The 19,810-nt window shown below is 37.8% G+C and overlaps 1 protein-coding gene across 30 annotated transcripts in view; it reads right to left on the reverse strand.

Annotated features, from left to right (window-relative positions):
* The window catches only part of LOC122302633 (titin), a 32,492-nt gene extending 13,870 nt beyond the window's left edge, over positions 1-18,622 (reverse strand). For 3 of the 30 annotated variants that reach the window (XM_043114004.1, XM_043113994.1, XM_043113990.1), the window contains exons 1-28: positions 18,180-18,618; positions 16,433-16,572; positions 15,834-16,000; positions 15,407-15,697; positions 11,314-15,207; positions 10,721-10,849; positions 10,463-10,624; positions 9,219-10,370; positions 8,563-8,850; positions 8,349-8,468; positions 7,747-8,253; positions 7,160-7,648; positions 6,903-7,055; positions 6,592-6,798; positions 6,335-6,487; positions 5,712-6,230; positions 5,095-5,607; positions 4,838-4,990; positions 4,215-4,733; positions 3,959-4,111; positions 3,336-3,854; positions 2,713-3,231; positions 2,456-2,608; positions 1,837-2,355; positions 1,592-1,744; positions 973-1,491; positions 716-868; positions 97-615 (exon numbers count right to left, since the gene is read on the reverse strand). In XM_043114004.1, coding sequence (XP_042969938.1) covers positions 97-615; positions 716-868; positions 973-1,491; positions 1,592-1,744; positions 1,837-2,355; positions 2,456-2,608; positions 2,713-3,231; positions 3,336-3,854; positions 3,959-4,111; positions 4,215-4,733; positions 4,838-4,990; positions 5,095-5,607; positions 5,712-6,230; positions 6,335-6,487; positions 6,592-6,798; positions 6,903-7,055; positions 7,160-7,648; positions 7,747-8,253; positions 8,349-8,468; positions 8,563-8,850; positions 9,219-10,370; positions 10,463-10,624; positions 10,721-10,849; positions 11,314-15,207; positions 15,407-15,697; positions 15,834-16,000; positions 16,433-16,529 — 12,720 coding nt within the window. In that variant the 5' untranslated portion in view covers positions 16,530-16,572; positions 18,180-18,618. Of the gene's footprint in view, positions 1-96; positions 616-715; positions 869-972; positions 1,492-1,591; positions 1,745-1,836; positions 2,356-2,455; positions 2,609-2,712; positions 3,232-3,335; positions 3,855-3,958; positions 4,112-4,214; positions 4,734-4,837; positions 4,991-5,094; positions 5,608-5,711; positions 6,231-6,334; positions 6,488-6,591; positions 6,799-6,902; positions 7,056-7,159; positions 7,649-7,746; positions 8,254-8,348; positions 8,469-8,562; positions 8,851-9,218; positions 10,371-10,462; positions 10,625-10,720; positions 10,850-11,313; positions 15,208-15,406; positions 15,698-15,833; positions 16,001-16,432; positions 16,573-18,179 lie in introns of all 30 variants that reach the window. The other 27 variants (XM_043113991.1, XM_043113978.1, XM_043113976.1 and 24 more) reach the window with 24 other exon arrangements.
* Positions 18,623-19,810: the final 1,188 nt, after the last annotated feature.

The following is a 19,810-nucleotide window of genomic DNA, read 5'->3' on the forward strand; positions in this document are numbered from 1 at the left end:
CAAATAGCATATCAAATTGATGTTCACTAAAACCCGAAAAACCAGCAATGTGCAAGATTTATGTAACATTTTATTTGTTTACTATTTGATCCTCACCTTCTCAAGGATGTCATCTGTAGCATATACTTTATGTATTTCCTTCAACTCACTCTTTGCATGTGTGGCCTGTTCTTTGATGCCTTCACTTACATCAACTTCCTCAATTTGGAGTTTCTTGCTGCTAACTTCTTTAGGAAGTGGACAAGGCTGAATTGAGATTTTTTCTACACTCTCATTTGATCTAGTTTCCTTGACAGCTTCGTCATCCATGTGCACTTCTCGTATGCTTGACTCTATTGGTACCGCAGTTGCATTGTCATCCTCATCATGGAATTTATTTGCCTCCACTTTGATCTTTTCTTTAATCGTTTCACTTGTACCTGGAGCTTCTGTTGTGGAGATTTCTGCAGGCTTAAGACTGACCTCGCCTTGTATCTTTTCTTCTTCCAATGCATTTGTTTCGGATGCTTCTGTATCCCTTGTCAGCTCTTGAGTATCTGCTTTAATTGTTTCTGTCTGCTTAATGGAGCTTGTTTCCACTAGGTAATCAGAGGATTTTCTTCCACAGTCTTCTACCTGTTTATCAAATAGCATATCAAAATGGTGTTCACTAGAAGATGAAAAACGAGCAGCTTGCAAGATTTATGAAACATTGGATTTATTTAGTAGTAGCCACCTTCTCAACTATGTCATCTTCGGCACATACTTTTGCACCCGATGCTTCTATCTCCCTTGTTGTCTCTTGAACATCTGCTTTAAGTACTTCTGTTTGCTCATTGGAGTTTGTTTCTTCTTGGTAATCAGAGGATTTTGTTTCAAAGTCTTTCACCTGTTTATCAAATAGCATATCAAATTGATGTTCAACGAAAGATGAAAAACCAGAAATTTGCAAGATTTATGTAACATTTTATTTGTTTACTAATTGATCCTCACCTTCTCAAGTATGTCATCTTCAACATATACTTTATGTATTTCCTTTAACTCACTCTCTGCATGTGTGGCCTGTTCTTTGATACCTTCACTTACATCAACTTCCTCAATTTGGGGTTTCTTGCTGCCAACTTCTTCAAGAAGTAGACAAGGCTGAATTGGGATAGTTTCTACACTCTCATCCGATCTAGTTTCCTTGACAGCTTCATCATCCATGTGAGCTTCTCGTATGGTTGACTCTGTCGGTACCGCAGTTGCATTGTCAACCTCATCAAGGAATATATTTGGCTCCACTTTGATCCATGCTTTAATTGTTTCTTTTGTACCTTCAGCTTCTGTTGTGGAGATTTCTTCAGGCTTAAGACTGACCTCGCCTTGTATCTTTTCTTCTTCCAATGCATTTGTTTCGGATGCTTCTGTATCCCTTGTTAGCTCTTGAGTATCTGCTGTAATTGTTTCTGTCCGCTTAATGGAGCTTGTTTCCACTAGGTAATCGGAGGATTTTCTTCCACAGTCTTCTACCTGTTTATCAAATAGCATATCAAAATGGTGTTCACTAGAAGAAGAAAAACGAGCAACTTGCAAGATTTATGAAACATTGGATTTATTTAGTAATAGCCACCTTCTCAACTATGTCATCTTCGGCACATACTTTTGCCCCCGATGCTTCTATCTCCCTTGTTGTCTCTTGAACATCTGCTTTAAGTACTTCTATTTGCTCATTGGAGTTTGTTTCTTCTTGGTAATCAAAGGATTTTGTTCCAAAGTCTTTCACCTGTATATCAAATTGATGTTCACTAAAACCCGAAAAACCAGCAATGTGCAAGATTTATGTAACATTTTATTTTTTTACTAATTCATCCTCACCTTCTCAAGGATGTCATCTGCAGCATATACTTTATGTATTTCCTTCAACTCACTCTCTACATGTGTGGCCTGTTCTTTTATGCCTTCACCTACATCAACTTCCTCAATTTGGAGTTTTTTGCTGCTAACTTCTTCAAGAAGTGGACAAGGCTGAATTGGGATAGTTTCTACACTCTCATCCGATCTAGTTTCCTTGACAGCTTCGTCATCCATGTGCGCTTCTCGTATGGTTGACTCTGTTGGTACCGCAGTTGCATTGTCATCCTCATCATGGAATTTATCTACATCCACTTTGATCTTTTCTTTAATCGTTTCACTTGTACCTTCAGCTTCTGTTGTGGAGATTTCTGCAGGCTTAAGACTGACCTCGCCTTGTATCTTTTCTTCTTCCAATGGATTTGTTTCGGATGCTTCTGTATCCCTTGTCAGCTCTTGAGTATCTGCTGTAATTGTTTCTGTCTGCTTAATGGAGCTTGTTTCTGCTAGGTAATCAGAGGATTTTCTTCCATAGTCTTCTACCTGTTTATCAAATAGCATATCAAAATGGTGTTCACTAGAAGAAGAAAAATGAGCAGCTTGCAAGATTTTTGAAACATTGGATTTATTTAGTAGTAGCCACCTTCTCAACTATGTCATCTTCGGCACATACTTTTGCACCCGATGCTTCTATCTCCCTTGTTGTCTCTTGAACATCTGCTTTAAGTACTTCTGTTTGCTCATTGGAGTTTGTTTCTTCTTGGTAATCAGAGGATTTTGTTTCAAAGTCTTTCACCTGTTTATCAAATAGCATATCAAATTGATGTTCAACAAAAGATGAAAAACCAGAAAGTTGCAAGATTTATGTAACATTTTATTTGTTTACTAATTGATCATCACCTTCTCAAGTATGTCATCTTCAGCATATACTTTATGTATTTCCTTCAACTCACTCTCTGCATGTGTGGCCTGTCCTTTGATACCTTCACTTACATCAATTTCCTCGATTTGGGGTTTCTTGCTGCCAACTTCTTCAATAAGTGGACAAGGCTGAATTGGGATAGTTTCTACACTCTCATCCGATCTAGTTTCCTTGACAGCTTCGTCATCCATGTGCGCTTCTCGTATGGTTGACTCTGCTGGTACTGCAGTTTTATTGTCATCCTTATCAAGGAATTTATCTGGCTCCACTTTGATAGTTTGTTTAATTGTTCCTTTTGTATCTTCAGCATCTATTGTCGAGATTTCAATGGGCTTAAGACTGACCCTGTCTTGTATCGTTACTTCTTCCGGTGCTTTTGTTCCGGATGCTTCCGTCTCTCTTGTTGGCTCTTGAATATCTACTGTAAGTGTTTCTGTTTGCCCACTGGAATCTGTTTCTTCTAGATAATCAGGGGATTTTTTTCCAAACTCTTCCACCTGTTTATCAAATAGCATATCAAAATGATGTTCACTGAAAGAAGAAAAATCAGCAATATGCAAGATTTATGTAACATTTGATTTCTTTACTAATTGATCGTCACCTTATCAAGTATGTCATCTTCAGCATATACTTTATGTATTTCTTTCAACTCACTCTCTGCATGTATGGCCTGTTCTTTGATGCCTTCACTTCCATCAACCTCTTCAATTTGGAGGTTCTTGCTGCTAACTTCTTCAGGCTGTGGACAAGGCTCAATTGGGATACTTTCTACACTCCCATCCAATCTAGTTTCCTTGACAGCTTCATCATCCACGTGCGCTTCTCGTACGGGTGACTCTGTTGGTACCATAGTTGCATTGTCATCCTCATTGAGGAATTTATCTGTCTCCACTTTGATATTTTCTTTAATTGTTTCTTTCGTATCTTCAGTTTCTGTTGTGGAGATTTCTATAGGTTTAAGACTGACCTCATCTTGTATCTTTCCTTCTTCCGGTGCTTTTCTTCCGGACGTTTCTATCTCCCTTGTTGGCTCTTGGATATCTGGTTTAAATGTTTCTGTCTTCTTATTGGAGTCTATTTCCTTTAGGTAATCAGAGGATTTTCTTCCACAATCTTCCACCTGTTTATCAAATGGCATATCAGAATGATGTTCACTAGAATAAGAAAATCCAGTAGCATGCAAGATTTATGTAACATGGGATTTATTTAGTAGTTGATCGTCACCTTCTCAACAATGTCATCTTCAGCAAATACTGTTGAACCCGATGCTTCTGTCACCCTTGTTGTCTCTTGACCATCTACTTTAAGGGTTTTTGTTAGCTCACTGGAGTCTGTTTCTTCTTTGTAATCAGCTGATTTTTTTCCAAACTCTTCCACCTGTTTATCAAATAGCATATCAATATGATGTTCACTGAATAAGAAAAATCAGCAATATGCAAGATTTATGTAACATTTGTTTTCTTTACTAATTGATCGTCACCTTTTCAAGTATGTCATCTTCAGCATATACTTTATGTATTTCCTTCAACTCACTCTCTGCATGTGTGGCATGTTCTTTGATGCCTTCACTTCCTTCAACTTCTTCAATTTGAAGTTTCTTGCTGCCAACTTCTTCAACCTGTGGATGTGGCTGAATTGGGATAGTTTCTACACTCTCATCCGATCTAGTTTCCTTGATAGCTTTGTCATCCATGTGCGCTTCTCGTCTGGTTGACTCTGTTGGTACCGCAGTTGCATTGTCATCCCCATCAATGAATTTATCTGCCTCCACTTTGATATTTTCTTCAATCTTTTCTTTTGTATCTTCAACTTTTGTTGTGGAGCTTTCTGCAGGCTTAAGCCTAATCTCGCCTTGTATCTTTTCTTCTTCAAGTGCTTTTGAATCAGACGCTTCTGTCTCCCTTGTTGGCTCTTGAAAATCTGCTGTAAGTGTTTCTGTCTGTTTAATGGAGTCTTTTTCCTCTTGGTACTCAGAGGATTTTCTTCCAGAGTCTTCTACCTGTTTATCAAATAGCATATCAAAATGATGTTCACTAGAAAAAGAAAAACCAGCATCTTGCAAGATTTATGAAACATTGGATTTATTAAGTAGTTGATCGTCACCTTCTCAACTATGTTATCTTCAGCATATACTTTTGCACCTAATGCTTCTGTCTCCCTTGTTGTCTCTTGAACATCTGCTTTAAATATTTTTGTTTGCTCATTGGAGTTTGTTTCTTCTTGGTAATCAGAGGATTTTGTTCCAAACTCTTTCACCTGTTTATCAAATAGCATATTAAATTGATGTTCATTGAAAGAAGAAAAGCCAGCAATATGCAAGATTTATGTAACATTTGATTTCTTTACTAACTGATCGTCACCTTCTCAAGTATGTCATCTTCAGCATATACTTTATGTATTTCCTTCAACTCACTCTCTGCATGTATGGCCTGTTCTTTGATGCCTTCACTTACATCAACTTCCTCAATTTGGAGTTTCTTGCTACCAACTTCTTCAGCTTGTGTACAAGGCTGAATTGGGATAGTTTCTACACTCTCATCCGATCTTGTTTCCTTGACAGTTTCTTCATCCATGTGCGCTTCTCTTATGGTTGACTCTGCTGGTACCGCATTTACATTGTCATCCTCATCAAGGAATTTATCTGTCTCCATCTTTTCTTTAATCGCTTCGTTTGTATCTTTTGCTTCTGTTGTCGAGATTTCTACATGCTTAAGACTGACCTCGTCTTGTATCATTACATCTTCCAGTGCGTTATTTCTAGATGCTTTTGTCTCCTTTGTTGGCTCTTGAATATTTGTTGTATGTGCTTCTGTCTGCTCACTGGAGTCTGTGTCCTCAAGGTAATCAGGGGATTTTCTTCCACAGTCTTCCACCTATTTATTAAATAGCATGTCAAAATGATGTTCACTAGATATGGAAAAACAAGCAGCACGCAAGATTTATGTAACATTGGATTTATTTAGTAGTAGATCGCCACCTTCTCAACCATGTCATCTTCAGCATATACTTTATGTATTTCCTTCAACTCAATCTCTGCATGTGTGGCCTGATCTTTGATGCCTTCACTTCTATCACCTTCCTCAATTTGGAGTTTCTTGCTGCCAACTTCTTCAGCCGGTGGACAAAGCTGAATTGGGATAGTTTCTACACTCTCATCCGTTCTAGTTTCCTTGCCAACTTCTTCATCCATGTGCGCTTCTCGTATGGTTGACTCTGCTGGTACCACAGTTGCATTGTCATCCCCATCAAGGAATTTATCTGCCTTCACTTTGATCTTTTCTTTAATCATTTCTTTTGTACATTCAGCTTCTGTTGTGGAGATTTCTACAGGCTTGAGATTGTCCTCCCCTTGTATCTTTTCTTCTTCTGGTGCTTTTGTTTCGGACACTTCTGTCTCCCTCGTCAGCTCTTGAGTATTTGCTGTAATTGTTTCCGTCTGTTTAATGGAGCTTGTTTCCTCTAGGTAATTAGAGGATTTTCTTCCACAGTCTTCCACCTGTTTATCAAATAGCATATCAAAATGTTGTTCACTAGAAGAAGAAAAACCAGCAGCTTGCAAGATTTATGAAACAGTGGATTTATTCAGTAGTAGATTGCCACCTTCTCAACTATGTCATCTTCAACATATACTTCTGTACCCGATGCTTCAGTCTGCCTTGTTTTCTCTTGAATATCTGCTTTAAGTGTTTCTGTCTGCTCACTGGAGTCTTTTTCTTCTTGGTAGTCAGAGGATTTTGCTCCAAAGTCTTCCACCTGTTTATCAAATAGCATATCAAAATGTTGTTCACTGGATGAAGAAAAACCAGCAATTTGCAAGATTTATGTAACATTGGATTTCTTTACTAATTGATCGTCACCTTCTCAACTATGTCATCTTCAACATATACTTTTTGTATTTTCTTCAACTCACTCTCTACATGTATTACCTGTTCTTTGATGGCTTCACTTCCATCAACTTCCTCAATTTGGAGTTTCTTGCTGCCAACTTCTTCAGCCTGTGGTGAAGGTTGAATTGGGATAGTTTCTACACTCACATCAGACGATTTTCTTACACAGCCTTCCACCTGTTTATCAAATAGGATATCAAAATGATGTTCACTAGTAGAAGAAAAACCAGTAGCATGCAAGATTTATGTAACATTGGATATATTTTGTAGTGGATCGTCACCTTCTCAACTATGCCATCTTCCGCATATACTTTTGTACCTGATGCTTCTGTCTCCCTTGCTGTCTCTTTAATATCAGCTTTAAGTGTTTCTATCTGCTCATTGTAGTCTGTTTCTTCTTGGTAATCAGAGGATTTTGTTCCAAAGTCTTCCACCTGTTTATCAGACAGCATATCAAAATGATGTTCACTGGAAGAAGAAAAACCAGCAATATGCAAGATTTATGTAACATTGGATTTCTTTACTAATTGATCGTCACCTTCTCAAGTATGTCATCTTCAACATATACTTTATGTGTTTCCTTCAACTCACTCGCTGCATGTATGGCCTGTTCTTTGATGCCTTCACTTCCATCAACTTCCTCAATTTGGAGTTTCTTGTTGCCAACTTCTTCAGCCTGTGGACAAGGCTGAATTGTGGTAGTTTTTAAACTCTCATTTGAGTTGTCATCCATGTGTGCTTCTTGTATGGGTGGCTTTGCTGGTACCATAGTTGTATTGTCATTCTTATCAAGAAAATTATCTGCTTCCACTTCTATCTTTTCTTTTATCGTTTCTTTTGTATCCTCAGCTTCTGTCTTTGAGACATCTACATGCTTAAGACTGACCTCATCTTGTATCTTTTCTTCTGCTTGTGCTTTTGTACCAGATGCTTCTGTCTCCCTTGTAGGTTCTTGAATTGTTTCTGTATGCTTTTTGGGGTCTTTTGCCTCTAGGTAATTGGAGGATTTTGTTCCATAGTCTTCCATCTGTTTAGCCAATAGCATTTAAAAATGATGCATTGGAAGAGGAAAAACCGATAGTCTACAAGATTTATGTGAGGATTTGTTTACTAATTGAACGTCACCTTTTTAAGTATGTCATCTTCAGTAGATACTTCATAAATTTCTTTCAACTGACTCTCTTGTTCTATGGCCTGTTCTTTGATGCTTTCACTTCCATCAACTGCCTCCATTCTGAAATTCTTGCTGCCAACTTCTTCAGTTTGTGGATGAGGCTGAATTGTGATAGTTTCTAATCTCTCATCTGAGCTTGTTTCCTTGACAGCTTTGTCATCCATGGGAACTTCTCCTACAATTGACTTTGTTGGTACCACAGTTGCATTGTCACTGTCTTCAAGAAACTGATCAACTTCCACTTTGATCTTTTCTTCTGAATCTTCAACTACTGTTGTAGTGACATCTTCAGGCTTAAGACTGAACTCATCTTGTAGCTTTTCTTCTTTCAGTGCTTTTGTACCAGATGTTTCTTTCTCCCTTGTTGGTTCTTGGATATCTGTTTTAACTGTTTCCGTCTGCTCATTGGAGTCTGTTGCCTCTAGGTAATCAGTAGATTTTGTTCCACAGTCTTCCACCTGTTTATCAAATAGCATTTCAAAATGATGTTGCTGGAAAAAGAAAAATCAACGGTATGCTGTAACATAGGATTTCTTGACTAATGGAACATCACCTTCTCAAGTGCGTAATCTTCAGCAGATACTTTCTGAGTTTCCTTCAACTCACTCTCTCCATGTATGGCCTGTTCGTTGATGCCTTCACTTCCACTAACTTCCTGAATTCTCTCATGCACCTGTTCAATTATTTTAATATCATTAGAACAATTAGAACCTTGAGAATCACTCATATAAAAAAAATAATGGCTATGTATGAGTTGATCTCCTGACCCCTTCAGTTACAATGTGAGTTGTAATGGTCTCTTTTGTAGTTTGTGATACATTAATACGATCTTCAGCCTTCAATTTGGTCTCCATTGCCATTTTTGTCTCTGTTTTACCTTGAACTTGTGGTTTAATTTGTGGTTCAACTGATTCAAAATTCCAATCCTGAACATCATTGTTGTTCTCTTCAGTTTGGCTCTTGTTGGTTTTAGGGAGTGTTTCATGACTTGGATCTTTGTGCCCTGATTCGGTGATGAAAACTAGCTTTGGATCCAGATCATCCGATTCAAGATTCTGTTCCAGACCAATATATTATTAAAAATATCAACGTGGTTCATTATAGTAGAGAAAATTCAATTGGTGGTGATCTGATTTTCCAAGGGGAAAGAGAAAGAAACATTTAAACACCCTGGTTAGTCATGGCTACAAAGGAGTGCTCAATTTGAAATTATGATATCAATAATTGAAAGAATGTCTTCTTTTTATAATGTAACATACAACCCTGGAAACAATGGGACAAATCAACTTTCTCAATTTATTAAGCCGTCAACGGTTTCATCTCTAATACTTTCTCACTTCATATGAGATTAAAAAAAAGTAAGCCATTTAAGTTGAATCTGTTTTTTAGTGCTGGGTCGTTAGAGTGAAGTAATTTGTTTTACCTTTTCTGCCAATAGTTCATCGTTTTTGGTGTTGGTTGGCTCACATTCCTGGCTACAAACATTTGTTTTCATGCCAGTTGTTCCTTTCTCTACTAGAACACCTGTTAAGATTCCTTCAGTCTGAACAAAGTCCCCTTGTTCCAAGATAGTCTTTTCGCTACCTTGATATGGACTGACTGCAATGGGCTTTGAGGGGTCATCTGATGGATTTTCAACTTCCAAAGACTCCAATTTGCATACCTCTGTTTGATCTGCTAAATCACTTGTTTCTCCTCTCTTTGATATCTCAACATCTTCAGTTTCGTAGCTGTTCTTTTCAATGTGTCGCTTTGGGGGCATGTGCAACTCTGCATCCGCGTGCTTTAGTTCTTCAATCGCACTGTCCTTCCCGTCATCCGAAGACAAAAGTTCAGAAGCATCTGTTGGATTAATGGACTCATCTTCCTTTTGTATTAACTTCTCATCTGTTTTTTGCACACTTGAAGGAATTTTTGCAATTTCATCTATAATTTCATCTCTTGCCGAAGTCTCTTCCATTATCTTGCCCACTGCAGTTGCTGTGGGCACATGTTCTTGTAATGGCATTATGTAATAATCTCGAGAGCCATCTCCTGATATGCCATCTAAAGTTGTCTCCCTAGTGGTCAATGATAATTCATTGTCAATTCCTCCAGTAGGAGCTTTATCTTCCATTTGATGCTCAATTTTTTCTCCAGTTTCATCTGGTACTGTTAAAATCTTCTTGCCCATAATCTCTTCTGACTTTGAATTTTCCTCTGATTGCACCTCAATATCTACAGAGTCTAGACTAACTCCTGTTTCAAAGGTTGCTAGGCCCTTCTCTTCAGGAACAATATCAAAGCTTTTGACATGCTCTTTTTTATCTGGTTTGGTTTCTTTCAACCCTTCCTCAGTCACAACTGCTTCAGATGCAGAGTCAGAATCAATAATTGTGTTTTTTTCTTGCTTCAGAAGCTTTTCATTAATCTCTTCCACAGGCACCTCAGGCATAAAAGAATAGTTCTCTATAGTAGTCAAAGCAGTGAAGTCTCTACTTTGCCCTGCACAGTCCTGTAAGTTCTCTGCTTTTGCTTTCTCTGTCAACTCTGTTGCCTCGGTCTGTTTTATGAACTCCAAAGTTGTGCCTCCGGCCTGTTAAACAGTTATAATTGTTAGTCAACAACTGGAAATGGACCCAAAGTGGAAGATTTGGGAACCAATTCAGATTTTGTGTGCGAGCTGACCTCTTCTTTTAACACTGTAACATCACTTTCTTCTTCCTTTATGCGTTCCTTTACTGTTTCTTTTTCATCCGATGAAGACGGGAGTTCTGCAGTAGCTGGTTTCTCTATGACTGATTTTTCTGTGTTTGTACTTGAAGCTGCTGTCTCTAATGCCCCATATTGCTATTGGAAAAATAAAGAAGAAAAGTTTGTTAGTTATAGAAAAAAGAACACAGACAAGGTCATTTATTGAGCTTAAAATTTGTATCTTAGTCCAACCTGTTCTTCTATGGAGTTTTCTTTAGTCAGTTCCTTCTCATTGAATTCTGGAGACCGGTCCCGAATATTATGAATTTCCTCTGCCATTTGTACTCCAATTTCTTCGCTGAAACTAGTAGTATTGAACACCTACATTATAGATGAAGTTTTGAATTAGGGTTCCATAGTTTCAATAGAAAAGGAAATGAGCAAAGTGCACCAGTGATGTTAAATATTTTTAGTAATGCAAAATATTGAAATCAATGAAATATGTTAATCCCAGACCCCTATGATGAGTATAAGGAACTCAGTTTCCTTGTTTTCGTGAATTTTAGGTTGTCTTCTGCAAACTATCAATTCTCGGTAGTCCTAACAGCTGGGCAATGGGTTCTCATAAATATTTTTAGTGCCAAAGACGCTTCGAAAAAATGTATGAAATTAGAAAAGGAAAACACAACGAAATCTATACTACCCAAATTGTGCTTTTCATCTCCCTCGAAGACTCCTCTGGTTTAAGATCCACTAGCTTGGTGGTCAACTTAACCTATGTGGGGAGACAGCTTTCCTGTGCATGACCAACTAGTGACTTTTAAGGATTTTATTCTATTATTTACCTTTTCTATTGCAGCTTCTTTTTCTTTTTTATCGTCCACAGTTTTTGTTTCTTCTTTCTTTTCTACTTCCAAAGTTTCTTCAAGATTCTGAATGATTCCTTCCTCTTTCATGAGGGTAGTATTTTCCATCTTTTCGAGTATATATTCTGGCTCCTTATCTTCAGATACTACATCTAGAAGTTGTTCAGGCTGCTTTCCTGGTTCATCTTTCTGTAAGACCTGATCCAAATTTTCTTCACCTTTTGTCGTTGCCTTCACACTAATGTCTGCAGCCTCAGCAGCAACCCCATCATTGTCATCATTATCATTACAATTGGCTATTTTCATGTAAGATGTGTCCTCGTCTCTTCTCTCCTCTGAAGCTTCCTTTGAAATCAGGTTCTCACCTTCTCCCTGCAGAAATACCTCTTGGTTAACCAACGGACTACTATCAATTTTTTCAAGGCTTTCAATTTCATGATCTGCCTCACAGCCAATGATCTCTCCTCGTGCATCTTTATTCAAACTATGTTCTGAATCTTCAACTTTGGGTGTTCCCTTTGGACTGTTTTCTCTGTCCTCATCTTGCATGTTGTTTTCGGCTTTGTGTCCAGCCATTTTGACATTAGGTATGTCCTCGTCTTTATTCTCCATTGAGGCTTCTGTTGGAACCAAGTGCTCACCTTGTACCTGGAGGTCTTCCTCTTGGTTCACCAATGACTTATCAAGATTTTCTTCAGGTTTTTCAACATCATGATTTCTCTCCAGTATGGGCTTCTGTTGTGGATCATCTTTCTGCAAGACGTGTTCTGAATCTTCTTCACCTTTCAATATGACCTTTATACTGTTCCTTGTAGTCTCAATCGGCCTGATATTGTCTTCGTCTTCAGCCACTTTGATAGAAGTTTTTGTCTGACCCAGGTTATCACCTTCTCCTTGCATACCTTCCCCTTGTTTCACCAACAAAGAATCAAGATTATTTTCAGGGCCTTCGACATTGTGATTGGTCAGACCTCTAATAGTCTCTCCTGGTTCATCTGTCAGTAGTGCCTTATACGAATCTTCTCCAGATTCTGATGGTATCTTTGTGTTTCTTTTGGTATCCTCAGCTAGCTTGTTATTGGCATTGTTGTCTTCAGCCACTTTGGAATAAGATATGTACCCCTGTCTTTTCTCTATTTCAGCTTCTGTTGGAGCCAACTTCTCACATTCTGCCTGCAGTCCTTCCTTTTGTTTCACCAATGCGGGATCAGGAGTGTTTTTGGGGCCTTCAACTCCATGATTTGTCTCATGTGCAATGCACTCTCCTGTTTCATCTCTTTGTAAGGCATGTCCTGAATCTTCTTCACTTTCTGGTGTTGTTTTTTCACTGTTTTCTTTAGCCTCAGCTTGCCCGTTATTCTCAATCTTGTCCCCAAACACTTCGACAGAAGATGTGAGCTCGTCTTTTTTGTTACATGAAGTTTCTGGAACCAGGTTGTCATCATCTTCCTGCAAGTAATTCCATTGCTTCACAGTATCAAGAATCTCTCTAGGCCTTTCAGCCTCACAATTTGTCTCTCCTGATTCATCTTTCTGTAAAACATGATCTGTTTCTTCATCACCTTGTTGTACTACCCTTGCATGGTTCTCTGTAGTTTCAGCTTGTCTGTTATTTTCATCATTGTCTTTGGCCACTTTGATGGAAGACGTCTCCCCATCTCTGCTCTCAATTGAAGATTCAGTTGAATATTGGTTCTCAACTTCTCCTTGCAATACTTCCTCTTGTTTCACCAATGCAGAATCAGGAATGTTTTTGGGACTTTCAACTCCATGATATGTCTCAAGTGCAATGCTCTCTCTTGTTTCATGTTCATGCAACGCATGCTGAGAATCTTCTAGACCTTCTGGTGTTGCCTTTGCACTGTTTTCTGTAGCCTCAGCTAGACTATTATTGACATCTTTGTCCTCAACCACTTTGACACAAGATGTGTCCTCATGTCGTTTTTCTATTTCAGCTTCTGGTAATGCTATCTTCTCACATTCTGCCTGTAGTCCTTCCTCTTGCTTCACCAATGCAAGATCAGAAATGTTCTTTGGGATTTCAATTCCATGTGCTGTCTCGAGTACAATGCTCTTTTCAGGATCTTCTTCACCTTCTGGTGTAGTTTTTGTACTATTTTCTGTAGCCTCAACCAGCTTGTTATTGGCATAGTTGTCTTCAGTCACTTTGACATAAGATGTGTCCCCATCTCCTTTCTCTATTTCAGCTTCTGTTGAAGCCAACTCCTCACATTCTGCCTGCAATCCTTCCTCTTGTTTCACCAATGCAGGATCAGGAATGTTTTTGGGGACTTCAACTCCATGATTTGTCTCAAGTGTAGTGGTCTCTGCTGTTTCATCTCTCGTTAAGGGAGGTTCCGAATCTTCCCCTTCTGATGTTGTTTTTGCACTGTTTTCTAAAGCCTCAGCAAGCCTGTTATTCTCATGGTTGTCACCATACATTCCAACAGAAGATATGAGATCATCTCTTTTGTTAATTGAAGTTTCTTGTGGAAACACTTTGTCATCGTCTCCCTGCAAACCATTCCCTTGTTTTACAGTATCACGAACCTCTCCAGGGCTTTCAACTTCACGATCTGTCTCTCCTGGTTCATCATTCAGCAAAACCTGATCTCTTTCTTCTTCACCTTGCTGTGTTACCCTCGCATGGTTTTCTGTAGTTTCAACTGGCCTGTTATTTTTGTCATTGTCTTCAGCCACTTTGATGGAAGATGTCTCCTTATCTCTGTTCTCAATTGAAGATGCGGTTGAGTATCGGTTCTCAACTTCTCCTAGCAGTACTTCCTCTTGCTTCACCAATGCAGAATCATGAACGTTTTTTGGGTTTTCAACTCCATGATCTGTCTTGAGTGCAGTGCTCTCTCTTGTTTCATGTTTATGTAAAGCATGCTCAGAATCTTCTTGACCTTCTGGTGTTGCCTTTACTCTGTTTTCTGTAGCCTCAGATAGATTGACATCTTTGTCCTCAACCACTTTGACATAAGATGTGTCCTCATGTCTTTTTTCTATTTCAGCTTCTGGAGTTATCTTCTCACATTCTTCCTGCAGTCCTTCGTCTTGCTTCACCAATGCAAGATCAGGAATGTCCTTTGGCATTTCAACTCCATGTGCTGTCTCGAGTGCAATGCTCTCTCCTGTTTCATCTCCCTGTGAGGGAGGTTCTGAATCTTCCCCTTCTGGTGTTGTTTTTGCACTGTTTTCTGTAGCCTCAGCTAGCCTGTTATTCTCATGGTTGTCCCCAAACGTGTTGACAGAAGATGTGAGCTCATCTCTTTTGTTAATTGAAGTTTCTGGTGGAACCAGGTTGTCATCATCAGCCTGCAAACCATTCCCTTGTTTTGCAGTATCAAAAACCTCTCCAGGGCTTTCAACTTCACGATCTGTCTCTCCTGGTTCATCATTCTTTAATGCGTGATCTGTTTCTTCTTCACCTCCTATTGCCCTTGCACCGATTTCTGTATTTTTTATAGAAGATGTCACCTCGTCTCTGTTCTCTATTGAAGATTCGGTTGAATATTGATTCTCAACTTCTCCTTGCAGACCTCCTTTTTGTTTTACCAATGAAGCACCAAGAATATTTTCTGGGCTTTCATTTATCTGCAATCCCTGTTGTAAGTCTTCCTCCCCTTGTGGTGTTACCTTTGCACTGTTTTCTGTAGTCTCAGCTAGCCTGTTGTCATTTTTGTCCTCAACCACTTGGGCAGTAGAAGCATTCTTGTCTTCATTGTTTGCAGAAGCTTCTGTTGGAGCGAGGTACCCAGAGTCTCCTTGAAGACCTTCCTCTTGTTGTGAAGCACCAGGAATATTTTCCAGGCTTTCCGTATTATGAATTGTCCCCAGTGCAATGCTCTCACATGCCCTGACACTGGCAGTCTGCAGCTCATAAAAAGTCGGCATCATAATTAAGGATATACAAGTTGCGATTTTGAAAGAAAGACCAATTAAGCCTTATTATTTAGAAAAAAGCTAATCTCTCCTTTGGACTTCTTTGCTTCCTTTTTTAAATATAAAACTTTGACATTTTGAAAGAAAGACCAAACAAGCCATATTATTTAGGGAAACGAAAGCTAACCTCTCCTTTAGAAAGGTTTGTTGTTTCCTTTTTATCATCTTCAAAGTTCTGAATTGGACCTACTCCTATAGACTCTTGTGAAGAGTCATTGACATTGCCTTCTTTTATAATCTTTAAACAGCCATCCTCTTCTCTTGAATTTTTTGTTTCATTTTCATTGTCTTGATGGTTCTTTGTCATTTCTTCTTCAATTGGTTTTGGGGTGACAAATACAACATTGGCTTTTTCAATTTGTTCTCTGGGGATGGCTTGTATCCCATGTCCATCATGAACCAGTTTTGACAGATGAGGCTTCAGAATGAAAAGAAATTGAGATCAGAGGGTGAATATGGTCACACATACAGATATATATATATATATGTATGTATGAATCCTGCACATGCATGTGTATATCTACTAGATTTTAAATACTACAGTAGATTCAAACCTCTTCCACTGTTGCATTGTTCCCCTCATCTTCACCACTTGATTTTGATGCTGCTTCCTCAGGACTGTCCACCTGAAAGATTTGCTTTACTATCTTCTCTCCACTATGTACAGTGCTGTAGACTTTAGTGGTGTCATCTTCAAGTAAACCTTCTTCAGTGTCATTACCTGCATTAGATGTTTGAGGTTATTCTTACCGGATCATGGTACTCTCTCTCTCCACCCTCAGATGACGTGAACCGACAGATACATTGTTGAATGCACATGAAGTTATATATTTCAGCCTTACTAAGTGCTGTTGAAGCAGTGAACCGTCTAGGGCATTAGGTTGTAGTTTGTTATTGTTTATTAGTGTTTATCCAACCTTTTTTTTTTTTCAGATTATAAATATCTATATAGGATAGAATTTTTCCCTGTACTGGAGATTGTTGTCTTTTTGAGTGACCAGGATCACTGTACAGAGATCATATATGCTGTGATCCAAAGCTTGTGGTCCATTTTCTTGATTTGTTTAAACTCTGAAGTTGGTTTTAGATATTACTAGGATGTGCATGAGTTAAGTAAGAAGACAACAATGTTTGAAGTCTTGAAACAACTCACTTCTTGGCATTTTATCTTTTACTTCCCTTCCTGTCTCTTCTCCAGTCTCAAATCGCTCGCCTTCCTGGAGCTGCTTTTCGTCCTCTGACAGCACCATTTCTGCTTGACTTGATATTTCATCAGCCTTACAATTTGCTCATCTGCAATCAATTTAGGGAGAGTCTTTTATATTTCTCATGTGATATATCCTATATGAATTGAGTATGATATCCTTCTTTACCCTCATCTTCTTAACCTATTCTTGCAATATTATTTTGTCTAGATCAAACGAAAAAAATGAGCCCAACTTGTTAACTGTGCTATGCATATTTGACTCATCTTGTTGATCACGTTGTTGCATATGACACTACACCTGGTTTCCCAGTGCAATGAGATGATTTAAACTTCTACACAAGGAACAAATACAGGTCTTTCCCTGCAAATAACGTTCCTACATTTTTGTTTGGAGCTGGTAAACTGGATGATTAATATGAGATACACAACTATGTAGCAGAGTATCTTTTTTTAATCTTCATAGCCACCTGTAATGAGTTAATTTCTAGTTTGCTATATTTGCTAGCTATGCTCCTATAATTGACTAATTAACCATCTTCATTTATTGCTGGTATAATTAATCGATTTCATTTTTCCTACAGCTATGTCACGTCAAACCTGATCTTTCTATTTCATAGACTTTGATTCTAGTGCTATAGAACTCATTTCAAATGTTCAATCTATATTCCATTGAATACATAACAGTATGGAATAGAGGGAGTGTAATGTACAAAATTGTGTTTCTTTCTCCTTTGGAAAATGTACAAAAGTGTCATAACTAAATGGTAGATATTAGATTCTTGGGTGCCCGGCAGAAATAGAAATATAGAGCATGTGCATATTTGTCTGTGACCATTGTTGCTTCTATTTCTGGGAAAGCTTTTATTCTCCGGTGAAAAAAAAAAAAAAAAGAATATCGGCCAAGTCTTATTGTTTGATTGTCCCCTAAACTATAAACTAAGGTGTTGTCGCCTACATATGAGATGTAATATGGAGTTTAGAATAGGTTTTATTGTCTCAAAATTGACTAAATCTGGCCATCCTAAAGATGATTCCTGACAAATTAGAAACCATGGTGTGATACTTGCATCATGGATGAACTGTTGGTTGCCTCTGAAATTTACTCAATTATTTTGTTGTATCAAGATTGAGAAAAATTTTTGTAAATATTATTATGATCTTGAAAACTTTAGGACCGGTAAAGAAGTATCAATAGTCTGGTCTGCTATAACCCCTTTTAAGTATCCTAAATTACAGGAGTAAAAATCTACTCAAGTTTCAACCATATATATTGAAGCGATGCATGAAAATAATAAATGAACAAGCTAAAAAGTTAACCACACGGTTGACAGACATCTAATTTACAGAATTCTAATCTTGTAAAAAATAATTTTATCTATAGAATTCTGCTTGGATGTAAGATATTGATTTCAAGATTGCAGAAATTGAATATCTTTCTGTGAAGAAAATTGTATCTTGTAAGTTTCTGTTGTTAAAATGCTGTTTCCTAAAATTTTCGCACGATTTCTGTAACCCAGAATCCAATATCTCTACTAAGCCGATCTTTACAAATTTTAATTTACCATATGCAGATATATAAGCTTCTATCTAGCAAAAAAGAAAAAATATATATCTAAGCTTATCTTACAAGTAAATTGGATACACAAAGTAGAAACCATGTGATAATATAAAGACTTAAGGTTGGGAAGCATACCAAAAGAAACAGATTATGATATATCATCATTAGTTGATATTTTGCACGCTGGGGTGCTTGAATCTACTGTGAAATTGCATAAAGAAACTGTCGTTTCTAACTGCAAAAACTGGCTTAACTTCTCTGTGTTTCCTTCTGAAAGTTCTTGTACCTTTGAGTTGTCTGTCTGGTCGTGTGCAAAATTTCTCGTGGCGTGCAGTTGAGTCTGTGGATCCTTAGATATCTGTATTAATCTCTTGATAGTCTGTTACTAAAGTAGGCAAGAACTGACAAGAGGCCACTTATATGGCAACATGTTGGTGAGTTGGCCACAGAAGAAATGGTCCTACTGATTGATCAGTCGCATGCCTTAGTAGACTTACAAACCTTTAGTGAAACAGCACATTCAATTAGGAAAATTATTCTAGACTAAAACTTTAACGATGTTCCCGCCCACAAAAATAAGAAACCAAACTTTGAACAGTTTCTTTTTTGTCAAAGACTATGTAAATTGTCTTGTGAGAGGTGATATTTCCCCTTGGGGGGTGTTTAATAGTTCAAGGATAAGTCTCCTTGTGTTCATGGCAGAAGACAAACATGACCAAATGACCTTGTTCATACCAATATGTTGCTCTGCCAACTTTAAGATATAAATCTGAAGTCACATTAGTGGAGATTCTATCTATCTGCCTCATTTGAAAGTCTGCTTTTCGCTTTTGTTTAAAGTGACCTCCACTATAGGATTTGCTCTTAACTCATTCGAGCTAGTTTAAAAGTTGATATTCACTGAAGGAAATTTTCAGACATTATAGTCTATACTGAAATCATGGTATTAATCTTTGTACCTTATAGTATAGCTTGCATACTGGTGATTATGCTATCCAGTATTATATCTTCAATTAGAAGAAGATTGCATCTGGAAGCTAGTTTGAGTGGTCCAAGAGCAATTAATAGGAAGAAGAAAATTCGAAAAGGCAGATGGTTTATAATTGGTTAGCTTTTTATATTAATTCTGATAATTATATTTCCTCATGATAAGCCATAACAATAATGATACTCAAGGCTCATCTAAGCAGAACATGGTGGAATCTTTCTGTATTACAAGATCTGATTATGTGTTTTATACTAGGAATTAGCCACCACAGAGGGTCCCACTCTTACGTGTACTCTAAAATCCATCCATCTACCAATAAGCTCTCAATGGGAATAGTAGTTGCCACTGTTAGAAAAAGAAGAAGAAGAAGAAGAAGTTTTTAAGGTTTGAGACAACTTGCTATATATGAGTCTGTGTGAGTTGGTAGTGTATGACAACTGCTTGATGTTTGTACCTCTGGCTTGAGATAACGTTGACATCAAAATTAGGTACTCCCCCTGATATGATAGGCACGCAATATGATTATTTCTTAATTTGGTGAGATTTGTTGATAAATTGCTTAGAAAACGTGAAAAAATGTATATTTTAATCACAAAAAAAATAAAAAACACACACACACACACAGAAGTGTGAGGATCAATTTTGTATCATGCTTAAGAACTTGAATTTTTTGTTTTATTTTTTATTTTTTACAGCTGATGATTTTAATTGGGTATAACCAGAACCGAACATGAGTGGAGATATTTTAAGCGAAAGCAATGAATCTACAACATTTAAA

The sequence above is a fragment of the Carya illinoinensis genome, chromosome 3 (assembly GCF_018687715.1).
Source record: "Carya illinoinensis cultivar Pawnee chromosome 3, C.illinoinensisPawnee_v1, whole genome shotgun sequence".
Taxonomy (NCBI): Eukaryota; Viridiplantae; Streptophyta; class Magnoliopsida; order Fagales; family Juglandaceae; genus Carya; species Carya illinoinensis.